Raw genomic sequence first — 12,377 nt, forward strand, 5'->3', positions numbered from 1 at the left:
ACAAAGTTGTCAAGCAAGACGTCCAAAGCCTTTTTTTCTTTTTTAACATTTATATGCACATTAATTTTGATGGTGATGAATTTATACAGCTATTTTGACTGATGCAGTCTCAGACCACATAATGGAGATTGCAGCTGGTTGGATGGAGATTGTGGAATGTTCCGAGGTCCACTGAAAAGATTATGAAAACTCCGAACACAATTTTTTTGGGCAGTCCTTTTCCCGAGTAAATTATTTGTGCCCCCCCATGGGAGTTCTTGGGTTGGAGCGGAAAATGTGTGGTCTGCATTTTGCTACATCCTCAGTCATAAATCTGGTGGAAGGGGGATCCTCAAAGCTGCAAGGGTGGAAAAAACATATGTGAACGTTGATGAGAATGTTTGTAACGGAGGCCAGTGACATTTGGATTTTGTGATCGTAAGAAGCAAAGGTAGCATCAGTTCGGACAACATTGAGCCTACTGGTAACTGTTACAGCTGCTTCTGGGAATAATACGCAAAAATACATGTTGAAAAAACAAAAGTTTGAAACAAACCTCAAAATTCATATGCTTTTGTTTTGAAAAAACTGGCGACCTTTCCAGGGTGTACCCCGCCTCAGCCCAACGGTAGCCGGGACAGGCTCTGGCAACCCAGTGACCCCATAAGGGATATAGCGGATTAAGAAAATGTATGGAGGGTAATAAAACAGTTTGCCTGGTTGTTCTACAGCTGGAGGTTGGGGGAAGGATTACCACCAAACTCCTGGAGAACCTCATCTCACAGACTGAGTACAGTTTAACTGTAACTCCGGTTTACGATGAAGGACGTGGACAGGCGATGCTGGGAAGCGGAATCACCGGTACATTCGAATGCGATCAGAGCCCCGCCTTTATTTTGTCTGATCTTAGACGTGAAAGAAACTCTTTTCCTTTTTCTTAGATGTGGTTCCAGCACCAAAGAACCTACGATTCTCAGAAATTACACAGACCAGCTTCAGGGCCACCTGGGAGCACGGGGCCCCCGATGTGGCTATGTATCGAATTGCATGGAGAAGGAAGGGAGAGACCATCAATGAAGGCGTAAGAGAAAACTGCCCGTTGGAGACAATTCATTCATTTGACTATCTATGCAGGTGTTTCACAATGTGAAAGATAGAAAAATAAACTATGTGCTCTATGTGCAGTTAGCTTAAGGCTTTCATTGCTGATTATTTGTGTTATCTTTTTTCTCTCATTAGGAGGAAATTCTGAGTGAGGAGGAGACAACCTTTGTTCTGGAGAATCTGGATCCAGATACGCCCTATGACGTGTCTGTCACTGCAATCTATCCAGATGAATCAGAGAGTGAAGACCTGCTGGGCACTGAGAGGACATGTAAGACGCACACCTATATAGCAACTGAAGCATTTCCACTTTACTGCTAGTATAAATTTCTGTGAGTTTAACCAAGGCATTTATCAAAGGTTTACCCAAGGTATTTATTAATTTGGAAAAAAGATGATTAAAATGTTTAGTCAAGGCTATACTTCTCTATTTTTGCTCCTGTAGTGTCCAAGTCAGATGGTAGACCGAGTAAGTACTGTGTGGTAAAGCAAAAGGAAGCTTTATGTACTCACCAAACGCATGTGTTGTTGTTTCCGCCATTTCTCCCGGGAAATGGTGCGACTTTGTTTTTCCTCTGTCAAGTGAACTGGGGGAAGACGGATCACCTCCATGCATGCCGCGAAAAACAGACTCCCATCCTTGTCTGTTCATCCAGCCATCAGCTCTTTGCACCTCTCCATGCTTTTATCAGTCCATCATCATTGTCATCATCCTTTTCATGATCATCACCATCATCTTCATCAACCCATAGCTGTTTTGAAAACTCCATCCATGCTTCAGAAAAGACTTAATCCTGAAGGATTATCTTTTCCTTTTTAAAGCTGCAGTCCCTCTTAGTGACCCCTAATCAGTGGAAAAGTCTTCCAATAAATAATCAGCCTTATTTCTCTGCAACTATGATGCAACAAAGGATGCATACCAAACCTATTAAGGACTGCAACTTTAAGATACATTTTTAAGGATGTCCATGCTAACTTTTAACTCTTAGGGAGTAGGATTGTTGGTTGTAACTGTGATTTTTGTGTGCACTTTGCAGTACCAAATGCACCTCCCACCAATTTGGTTGTTTTCAATGAGACCACCACCACCCTGAATGCTAGGTGGACTCCACCTCTGGGTCGTGTCCAGAACTACAGGATCACTTATGTCCCCACATCTGGAGGCCAGAGTCAGACTGTAAGTCAGAGCCAAGAAACAAAACAAATATTATGAATTTATAGGAATTTGTTATAGTTTATTAAAACTTTTCTAAATCAACTCAGGAATTTTGAGGAATCTATAAAACTTGGTTATTTAGCTTTGACTTTGTCAAGATTTTTTTTTTTTCACTCAAGAAGTTTCCTTTTTGCAAGTACATATTTATATACATGTCCACTCTGCCAGAAACATTTCAACATTTTAGTTTAGTCAGATTTGATTATTCTGATATATTAATGTGTGTTTTTGTTCGTTTTTTGTAACATTTTCTGACGTTATAAAAGGTCTCTTGCTAGTAATTATTTTTGGCTGCTTCACCGAATACATAAAAGTCTGAAATGAATGACAAAAGTACATTTTCTGTTAGTTTTTTCCCTTCATTTCTGTCTGACCTAATACTAAAAGAGACACTGAAGAACAAGCAGCACTACAAACCAAATTCAGATTAACCGTTCCAAAAAGCTTTCCTCAATATTTAGCTTTTATGAAGTGTTGCATTTTTGATATAGTGTGAGAAATATTCACAAAAATGCTTTTCGAGGTCCAAGAGCTGCAGGAGAAGAGCTTCTGTCAGCATGAGGGTGTGCGAGTCCTTGTGTTTGTGTGTTAAAAAATGCCTCGCTCTCATCTGGTCAGGTCAGTGTAATCAAACAGATCAAGACTAAAAGTGCACAGAGGTAGTGTGCACACAAATCTGACTTTGAGCTGTTTTTTTTGCCAATCTAATAAAATCCAGATGGCATACCCGAGAAAGCAGCTGAACGTTCAGTTCATTATTTTTTCTTGTCAACTTCTGATGTTTTTATTTTTTCGAAGAAACAGAAGCTTTGCAGATGTGGCGAAGATTAACCATTAGTTTTCATTTTAACACATGATTAAACACTTCCCTTTATTTTGCTTGATGACATTTGCTCTAGTTGTGCTACTAGTATGGCTGATCTGAGAAGGCTGATAGACATTTGGAAGTTTAGAGGCAGAAACAGCCAAGAAGTTCTGGATTTCTGCAAGTTTGGCGGCTGCAGAGAGAGTTGAATTATCTTGTGTGGGACAACAAGTGTGTTTTTCGGAAATGCCTCATTTAAGTTGTCCTCATGAGTTCACAAACACTACAGCATTTCCTCCTGTTTACATTGTTTGCTGGCAAAGCTTTTAGTAATTTGGTCTGGTAAACTTGAGAAAGCAAAGCTAAAAGTAAATAACTAAACTCTGATGAAAAATAAAAAAAAACATCATTAATCATGGTCACATAATGTTGAAGAAATGTCTTTCTTGGAGTTTCAAGCAAGGCAAAAGCATTATAGTAAATTTGCCATGGATCTTGACCTCCACCTGCTATAGACATCAGCAGAGATTTATCTTGGCCAGTGCAAATTTAACAAATCAGGTAAAAAAATAAAATGCTCAAAACGTCCCTCTTCTAAAATACAGACAGCCGAGTTCCTCACTGGTAAAATAGTTTTATCTGAATTATGAAAGATCAGACCAAAGGACATTAGAAACATCTGAAAATCCTTTTTTCTCAGCACACAGGAGACTTTAGAAGACTTTTTTGAAAGCTACACACTAAAAATAAGCAAATTCTTATGGCCACGTCACACAGCCACTACGTACATTTTGCGCATTTTCAACACATTAAATTTCGATCTTTCGTGATACATGCATGATTTACATAATTCATAAGTGTTTCTTGCGTTTGTCATTCGTCGATGTGCACAGATATCTGTCAAAAGGGTCCGGCTGACGGGTCTTTACGTGAATTTGGTTTTGAACATTTTTGGTCGGTTAAGAATTATAATTCACATGCAATTATTACGTAAACCTTACGCAATTGTGCATGATTTTTTTTGCCAGATGCAAACGCACATTTATAGCGTTCCATATCAGTTCCACGTTTTTCTAATGGACTTAACTTTTTCATCACGTACAGATTGAAATTATGTAATTGATTTACGAATCGCAAAGGAATTTGCATAGGAATAGCACAACAATCACACACGGTTCATGTTATACGATGATTTACATGTTCTTTGCATGGATTATTCATATTGCTTCCATGGTTTTAACTTGGTTCATTTGTGATACATCTGTGAAAATTTCACGGACAGATCACAACTTTTCTCACTTTTTCCACATAAATTCACTTATGACCAATTTTCACCAGTGCAAAATGTATAGTGACTGCGTGACATGGCCTCTAAAATTGAAAAAATAGATATCATTTTTCCCCTATTAGACCATGGTTGGAGCCAAGAAAAACACAGTCCTGCTTCCAAAGCTGACCCCTGACACAGAGTACTCCATCGGTGTTGTGGCGGTGTACGCCAATGGAGTCAGCAGGGAGCTGAATGGCCTTGGAAAAACCAGTAAGTACGAAGCACTTCTCATTAACCAAGATATTTAAATAAAATGCTTCAGAGATGAGACATGGGACTGCAGTAACAGTATCCTGCTGTCTGTGCCCTGAAAGAACCTTTGGGTGGTGTTAGAAACCTGCGTGTGACAAACCCCACCACGAGCACGTTGGATGTGAACTGGGAACCTGCTGAGGGTAATGTGCGCCAGTATAGGGTCTTCTATGTTCCTGCAGCTGGAGGAGAGCAGGAGATGGTAAGCAGGACATATGTACTTTAGCTCTTGCTTCCAAAATGTCCTTTTTTACATCTAAAACATACAGTGAACTTATCTTCTGATAAAAGTCCCACCTGCTGTGTTTGTTGTGCGTCTGTGTAGATTCAGGTCTCCGGAAGCACCTACAAAGCAGTTCTGAAGAACCTGCAGTCGGACACTGTCTACACTGTCACAGTGACTCCTGTTTATTCTACTGGAGAGGGGAAGCCCATGTCTGAAAACGGCAAAACATGTAAGAAGAGCACAGCAACAATTGACCAAATTCATACTGTCAGTCCCTAATGGTTCTGAAAAGGTTTCTGACAAACTGCCCAGCAGCTGTGGGATTTCTTTCCCAAAGTACAGACACATGAATGTCAGTACAGCATGAACTCAGTGGCAATAGCTGCCGCGTCGGTGCTACTGTACATCCAAAAACGCTTAATAAAACCATATGGTCTCATCCAAAACCTCCAAACTTCCTGATCAAATATAATTTATCACTGAAGATGTGAGCAGAAACAGATGGATTGTGAGTGGATCTAACTTCAAATGGCTAGTGTTCAGCCTAATTTCAATTCTAACAAAGAACACGGGTTGTTGAGAGAACCGCTGAGCTCTGCTGGTGATGAGTCAGCATTTTGCGGGGATGATTGCACAGGAAGGAATCCCTCTGAGTTGGCGGCACCGTGATGCCCCCCACCACTTGTGGCTTTACCGTAACACCATCCATTTAGAAGCTGGAATGAAGAGCAGCGGTCAGGATCATGGAAAAGTTGGAAAAATGGAGGGGAGGGACATATTATTTGGCTCCCCATTTGGGAAAAAGAAACGGGGGAGTTGAAAAATGACTGGAAAGCATAATGACTTTTATGGCTCTCAGCTCACTTGGCAAGGTCATGCTCTATCCATGCTACTGTTGGCCCTTATACACCTCCTGTAGCATCAGCTCCTCCTCCTATAGGTCACTTCCCCCCCAGTTCTGTTAACAGAACTTCTTTAGCAATAACAATAAATCAGCTAACACACCTTGACTTGTTTTGGAAATCTCTTTAGATGGTAATCCTTTAACTTTTCATCATTTAGTTAAACTTAATAAAGAACCTGCACTAGTTTATTGAAGCTAACAGCCATTTTGCTATTGTTCATTGTTTCTGACATTTAAAAGCATCCTCTGAGGGAACAGGCTTTGGTCTGTGAAATTTTAAAGAGAGAAATGTGTTCCCTATGTTCTGACCGCTCTGTTTTTGTTGCTCATCTATGGGTCTTTAATCTTAAATTGTGGTGTGGCGCTTAATTTAGAAACATCTGTTTTGGCTTTAGGGGAAGATTGCACACATTGTACCGTATTTTCTGCACTATAGGTGCAGCGTCAATGAATGGTCTATTTACTAACTTATGTCATAGATAAGGCACACTGAACTATAAGACGCATTAAGCGAGAAAAAAGTGAGTCAATCAGACTTTATTAACTAAGTATCTCCTGAACTTGTTTGTGACACGCTAGCCACACGATAGTGCCAATTTTTACTTAAAGTGAGTCTAAAACAAGGGAACTACTGTAATGCCCCAAAGTAAAGTATGCATGTATATTTTATGATCTTGTGCATCCCTGGAGACAATCATCTCGGATCTCAAGTAAACTTTTGGAGAAATATAGCTTAAGCAAAAAAAGTTTTTTGTGGCACATCTTGCCCCCGGCATGGGGTACGTTTTGCCATTGATATTTGAATAACAACAGATATTCTTAATCTCACAAATGATAATACTGTATATAAGCAGGAAAAATAAATCAATAGAAAATATATTTAATTAATTGCTTTATTGTTTATTTAGAGTTTCAAAAACATCAAAGGCCACAATTTTTTGGCAATGCATCAGGAACATATGAACCTTTGTTCCCCTATGAATGTATAAGTAAGTGTTGTGGATGGTTTAATTAAAGATATTTAAAGGTACTGAACTACTTAACATCCCATTTGTCAATGCTGGAAGGGATAAAACATAATGCTCCCAGCTGTACCACCAGGTTTGTGTGGTATGGGTAGCTTTTTGAGCACATCCTCTCGGGATGACTCCATTATTTTCTCTAAATGTTAAAAATGGGCTTTCCATCAACAGGTTTTCTTTAGAACATACACTAGAAACTTGGCTTTAAAATAGTTTCTGTCGACATTCTCCGGTTGTACCATTGGCACAACTTACCCCAACCCTAGAAGTTTTACTTAGGAGAACAAAACGTTGTTTTTTAAATAAGAGGGGTGGCACTACTTGCCTGTTGGCACAACTTATCCCAATCTACACATGAGCCACATTAAAAGCGTTAACCGCAATAACAGATTCGCTTACTCCCAACCTTGATAGTAACACGTGAAAAAACAGACTGATACTGCTGAAACAAACATTACTGTTCTAACAACCAACCTTGATAATGACACCTAAAAAACGTTAGCTTATTCACAATAACAGCCAACCAAACGTTTTGACAGAGCGCCGTGATCCTTTCAAATTCACTTTGACATCAGTAAGCACAACCAGAATTAATTAAAATATAAGGCACTCAAGAATTGCACCTTGACCATTTAATTACTTTCAATGTCATAACATGAAGTGTTACATTATTATTGGTAGGCTATTGATAACTAACAGAAAACAAAGGTTTTGATTGAAATATGTTTTATATTTTCATCTCCCTTCCCCTAAAAAGGACCTGATTTAATAAGCAAAGACAAGGATACAATGATTGTTGAGCAATTGAAAGTGCAAATAGTTTGGACTTTATCTCTACTGAGTACTTATTCTTCTCTATCTATTCTCCTGTTTCTATACCTTAAACACCCAACCTCCATGGCAGTGGAGCGCAGTCCTGCTAGGAATATCCAGGTTTTCAACCCCACAACTAACACTTTGAATGTCCGCTGGGAAGCAGCCACCGGGCCGGTCCAGCAGTACAGGGTGGTCTATGCTCCTTTGACTGGTGTGAGGCCAACGGAGTCGGTGAGTTTCCATCATGATAGAGGGAAGAAGCAGCTTTTAACTACCTTTGATTTGTGCAGTCTTGTGAGCATATTGAGTCAATGGGGTTCATCTGCGTTTGAGCTTGTTTGTATTTACCTCATACTAAATTCCACACTTTTCAGCCCACTAAATAACCAAATTGAGACACTTAATGAAAAGGCTGCCTTGCAGTGGATGCCCACATCTACACGTGTAACGCAACACCATCAGCTTCCACATCTGTCAGAAAGATTGAAGCATTACATTCTTCTCTGGTCTTTTAAAAACATCAGAGTCCTTTCAAAGTAAAGCCTTTTCCAGTGGAATGATAGAGAGGTGCCCTTTGCCTTTTTCTCTTTCAGTTAGCACATTTATGGCAGGCTGAAGCCTTTTCCACATCCACAGCCAATGATTTACATCAGTGGTCTTTTTCGGCTAACACCTTCACAGTTTAACACAAGCTGGAGGTTCGTAGGACCAATTGACTTGCTTTGCAATCATTTTTCAACAGGCGTTCATGGATTTTTTTCACAGAGACAGGGTTTGGTTAAAATCTGAGAGGTGCAAGTGAAAACAAGGCAAACAGATGCTCTCACACCTACCCAAAAACTAATTTTTTCTTATCCATCAAAGCATTTTAGTTGTTTTTTTTTCCAGAGAGGTTATCACCAGGCCAGAACCCTGGAGGAGCTCTAACCCCCTTCTGTCAGGTTAATTAACCCACAGACAAAGACAGATTGCAGAAAAGCCCCCATTTTTTACCACCACACCTCTGAACTTCAAAGGAATGTTTTGCCCTCTGTTTTACTTTGTGTTTTTAAAGTACAAGTAGGTGTTGGTACTTGGAGTCCTCTACAAGTAGTTTCTTGATGCTGTCCTACATCAAAACTGGTCAGATAAAAAAAATAAAAGACAAACTAAATTTCTCAAATGTAGTCAGTACATTTCCTGCTTTGGTGTTTTTTTAGGTAACAAAATCTAATGGAAGATGATATGTTTGCTGTCTCTGAACAGATTTTGGTCCCCGGCACCACAACCACAGCACTGCTGCAGCAGCTGGTCCCAGACACAGCCTACAATGTGGGAGTTGTTGCCTTGTACAGCGATGGGGAAGGAACCACTGTCAGCGATCAGGGAAAGACTTGTAAGTAAGACAGGTGGAAAGAAAAACAGTCTGAGGAGCTTCTGTTTTTTAAAAAAAATTTTTTGCATAAGAGGCATAGGAGTTGACTTTTTTTTTCTGTTATATATAGTGCCCCGGGGTGGTCCCAGAAACATGCGTGTGTACGATCCCACCACCAGTACGCTGTCTGTTAACTGGGAACACGCTGACGGTCCTGTTCTTCAGTACCGCATCAGCTATGCCCCAACAACAGGAGACCCTATCGAGGAATTTGTGAGCATAATTTTTATTCTGCCTTGTCTTATTCTGAGTCTTATTTTGAAAGTTTAAACCAGATTTGTATTTTGCTTTTCCTATTTTTTTAAACGCAGTAGTACAAGAGATACATGAAAACTTCTAAGTTTATGTCAAAACTAAACAAGACTTCAATTTGAACTTTTAAAAGATTTTCTATAATTTACTTTTAAGCCTTATTTTGTTCTTATTCCTATTATATCTTTAAAGTCCCACTCTGATCATCTTTTATTTTATGGTATAACTGTCCCCAGTGGTCTTTTAATTACTATAATGCTATTTTTAGCCAAAATTTAAAACAAAATAAAAGAAAACTGTATTTTTCTAGGATATAGTTTCTGCAGAGTGGCTGTGGATCATTAGAAAATTGAACTGACTTATGGGCAAAGCAACAATGCAAGGAGCTTGTGGCCCGCCCAGCATATTTTCTACAAACTTTTGTTTTTAAAATGCATTTTTGTCTGCTCCTGATTGACAACAATTTGAATAAAAAATTGCAACTTTGAGCATACTTCAAGTATGTTCTCCATCATCAGAAAATAACACGTTGAAAGAACTAAAAACACAATTTTCATTGGAGTGGGTCTTTAAAAAAACAGTTTGTGTTGTACCAACTGTTCAATTTTTCAGTTATTTCTTCAATCTTAATAAATTGCTTCTGTTTTCCCCAAAATTGCACAGCATTATGTGATCATCTAGCAGAATGATCCAAATAATTATAATACATGACTAGATTCAGTAAAGAAATAACTTGAATATTTCAATTTTGTCCTTGTCATGTGACCTGCAGACCACAGTTCAAGGGAACAGGAACAATGTGGTTCTTCAGAATCTGGATCCAGACACTCCCTACAATATCAGAGTGACTGCTATGTATGCTGAAGGAGCGGGAGGAGAACTGGAGGGAGATGGACGTACAGGTATAGAACGACCAGTTCTTGCAACCCTACACACCCTATGAAGAGCACACTGCAATGTAAGGAACGTGCATTCAGCTGAGCATCGGCTGTCTTGTTTGCTGCAGTTGGAATGCTCGGCCCCAGAAACCTGCGTGTATCTGATGAATGGTACACTCGCTTCAGGGTGTCCTGGGACCCCGCCCCCTCCGCAGTCACTGGATACAAACTCATCTACCAGCCTGCGGGTATGAACAAGCATTTACATGAATAGCGATAAATCTTCTAGGAACATGTCTGTTTCTTCTAAAAACATTTATCACCATTTGCACTATATTTGACACATGCATCACTGAGACCCCTTTCTAATTAGCATGATCCAAACATTCCTTAAAAAGCCCTCCATGCTTTCTACCCTATCTTATCACATTAGAAGCAGTGGATGGGTATTCCTGCCCATTTATGATGGCTGCTTCCAAAAAATATTTCAAAAACACTTTTGGCAGGACAAGCTTAGCTAATTTTAACTTTAACTTGAGATGAACTCATCTATTGATATTCATTTTAAAATGATAACTTGCTGTGTTGAATGAATGCAAAATGTGTTGATAACTAATTCTTTATAATACAGTTACACTGTATTAAAAATATGTGGATCAAATTTGAAGAGTGGAAGGGCTTTTCCAAATCTTAAAAACACTTTTGGCGGAAAACGTTTACCGGTAGCTAATTTTCAAAACTTTTTGGTGAGAATAACTTTGTTTATTATTTTTCGAAACGATAACTTGCTGTATTGAAATGATGCAAAAATTTATTGATAATTAATTCTGTATAACACACTTATACCATATTAAAAATGCATGGATCAAATTTAAGACAGTGGGCAATTATTTCAGTTAGTTTAAAAAAACATCTTAATTCTAAAAAAATGTAAATGTCTGTCAATTTTTTTTAAGTAGCGGGCCTTAGAGAGTTAATTCTTCTTTGGGGATTAATTTATTAATATATTTAGATTTGTTTTTTTTAAATTGATCATTTTTCAGTTTGTACGTGGTTTGTGGCAATGCTTACATTTATTTTACCTTACATTTGTTTGTCCTTCTTAAGGGTCTTATGACTCATCTGAGGTGTTTGTTGGAGATGTGACCACCTATCAGCTGCAAAACTTGAAGCCTGGAACTACCTATGACTTGACGGTCCTAGCACAGTACAGAACGGGCATCAGTGGTCCTCTAAATGGTCAAGGCACCACATGTAAGTTAGAAGCATTATCTATGAGGTGATGTCAACTGTTGAAGTGTTATATATTTTAAGGATGTTTTAATGTGGTGAACAATGTTAACAGTGTTTGTGTTGTTTTCCCTTTAGTGTACCTCAATGTGACAGGCCTAACCTCCTACAATGTTGGCTATGACTCCTTTTGCATCCAGTGGGTCCCTCACCGAGCAGCCACGTCGTACAGACTTAAAGTCAACCCTTTTGAGTGTAATTTTCCCCCCTTTGGTGCCCCTGTTGAGTTGGGCCTTTGATTTGTTGTGCTTTTAGAAATGTGGGTCTGTTAACAGTCTTCTTGTCTTTCTTGTAGCCTTCAAGGGTGGAGCTCAAGAAATCACAGTTCAGGGCCCAGAGAGTAAATACTGCTTTGACAACCTGACCCCTGACACTCTTTACAACGCTACGGTTTACGCTCAGACCCTCAACCTTGAAGGACCTGGAGTCAGTATTAAGGAGAAAACATGTAAGACCTTCTTTCTGGAGATCTCTGACTGTTAGACTCCGTTGTTCAGATTGATTTTAATGCAATTCTTTTTTTGTTATAGTGGTCAAACCCACCGAGGTGCCAACCGAGCCTCCCACCCCTCCCCCTCCATCAATAGTGCCTGATGCTCTTGACAGTGAGGATTGCTTTACAAATGACTAATGTAATAATTTTCATAGAACAAGCCATAAACGTCCTTTTTACCTCCACCACAGTGTGTAAAGGTGCGAAGGCTGACTTGGTCTTCCTCATCGACGGCTCATGGAGTATTGGAGATGACAGCTTTGCCAAAGTCCTCCAGTTTGTCACTAGTGTGACAGCAGCTTTTGATGTTGTTAGCCCAACTGGAATGCAGGTCTGTGGGTTTTAGTTTTTTTCCTGACATTTGCATTTTTTTCACTCATTTGCTGACAGACTCTC

General features: G+C 39.3%; 1 protein-coding gene across 4 annotated transcripts in view; it reads left to right on the forward strand.

Annotated features, from left to right (window-relative positions):
- The window catches only part of col12a1a (collagen, type XII, alpha 1a), a 57,083-nt gene that overhangs the window by 26,182 nt on the left and 18,524 nt on the right, over positions 1-12,377 (forward strand). For 2 of the 4 annotated variants that reach the window (XM_011490504.4, XM_011490502.4), the window contains exons 27-44: positions 711-840; positions 921-1,060; positions 1,219-1,354; positions 1,529-1,552; positions 2,121-2,260; positions 4,515-4,644; positions 4,749-4,888; positions 5,012-5,141; positions 7,743-7,885; positions 8,900-9,029; positions 9,139-9,281; positions 10,093-10,222; positions 10,327-10,446; positions 11,306-11,452; positions 11,567-11,683; positions 11,784-11,936; positions 12,019-12,093; positions 12,173-12,312. In XM_011490504.4, the coding sequence (XP_011488806.1) occupies positions 711-840; positions 921-1,060; positions 1,219-1,354; positions 1,529-1,552; positions 2,121-2,260; positions 4,515-4,644; positions 4,749-4,888; positions 5,012-5,141; positions 7,743-7,885; positions 8,900-9,029; positions 9,139-9,281; positions 10,093-10,222; positions 10,327-10,446; positions 11,306-11,452; positions 11,567-11,683; positions 11,784-11,936; positions 12,019-12,093; positions 12,173-12,312 (2,268 nt within the window). The remainder of the gene's footprint in view (positions 1-710; positions 841-920; positions 1,061-1,218; positions 1,355-1,528; positions 1,553-2,120; positions 2,261-4,514; positions 4,645-4,748; positions 4,889-5,011; positions 5,142-7,742; positions 7,886-8,899; positions 9,030-9,138; positions 9,282-10,092; positions 10,223-10,326; positions 10,447-11,305; positions 11,453-11,566; positions 11,684-11,783; positions 11,937-12,018; positions 12,094-12,172; positions 12,313-12,377) is intronic. The other 2 variants (XM_078941041.1, XM_011490503.4) reach the window with 1 other exon arrangement.

The sequence above is a fragment of the Oryzias latipes genome, chromosome 22, assembly GCF_053564925.1.
Source record: "Oryzias latipes strain Hd-rR chromosome 22, Olatipes_Hd-rR_3.1".
Taxonomy (NCBI): Eukaryota; Metazoa; Chordata; class Actinopteri; order Beloniformes; family Adrianichthyidae; genus Oryzias; species Oryzias latipes.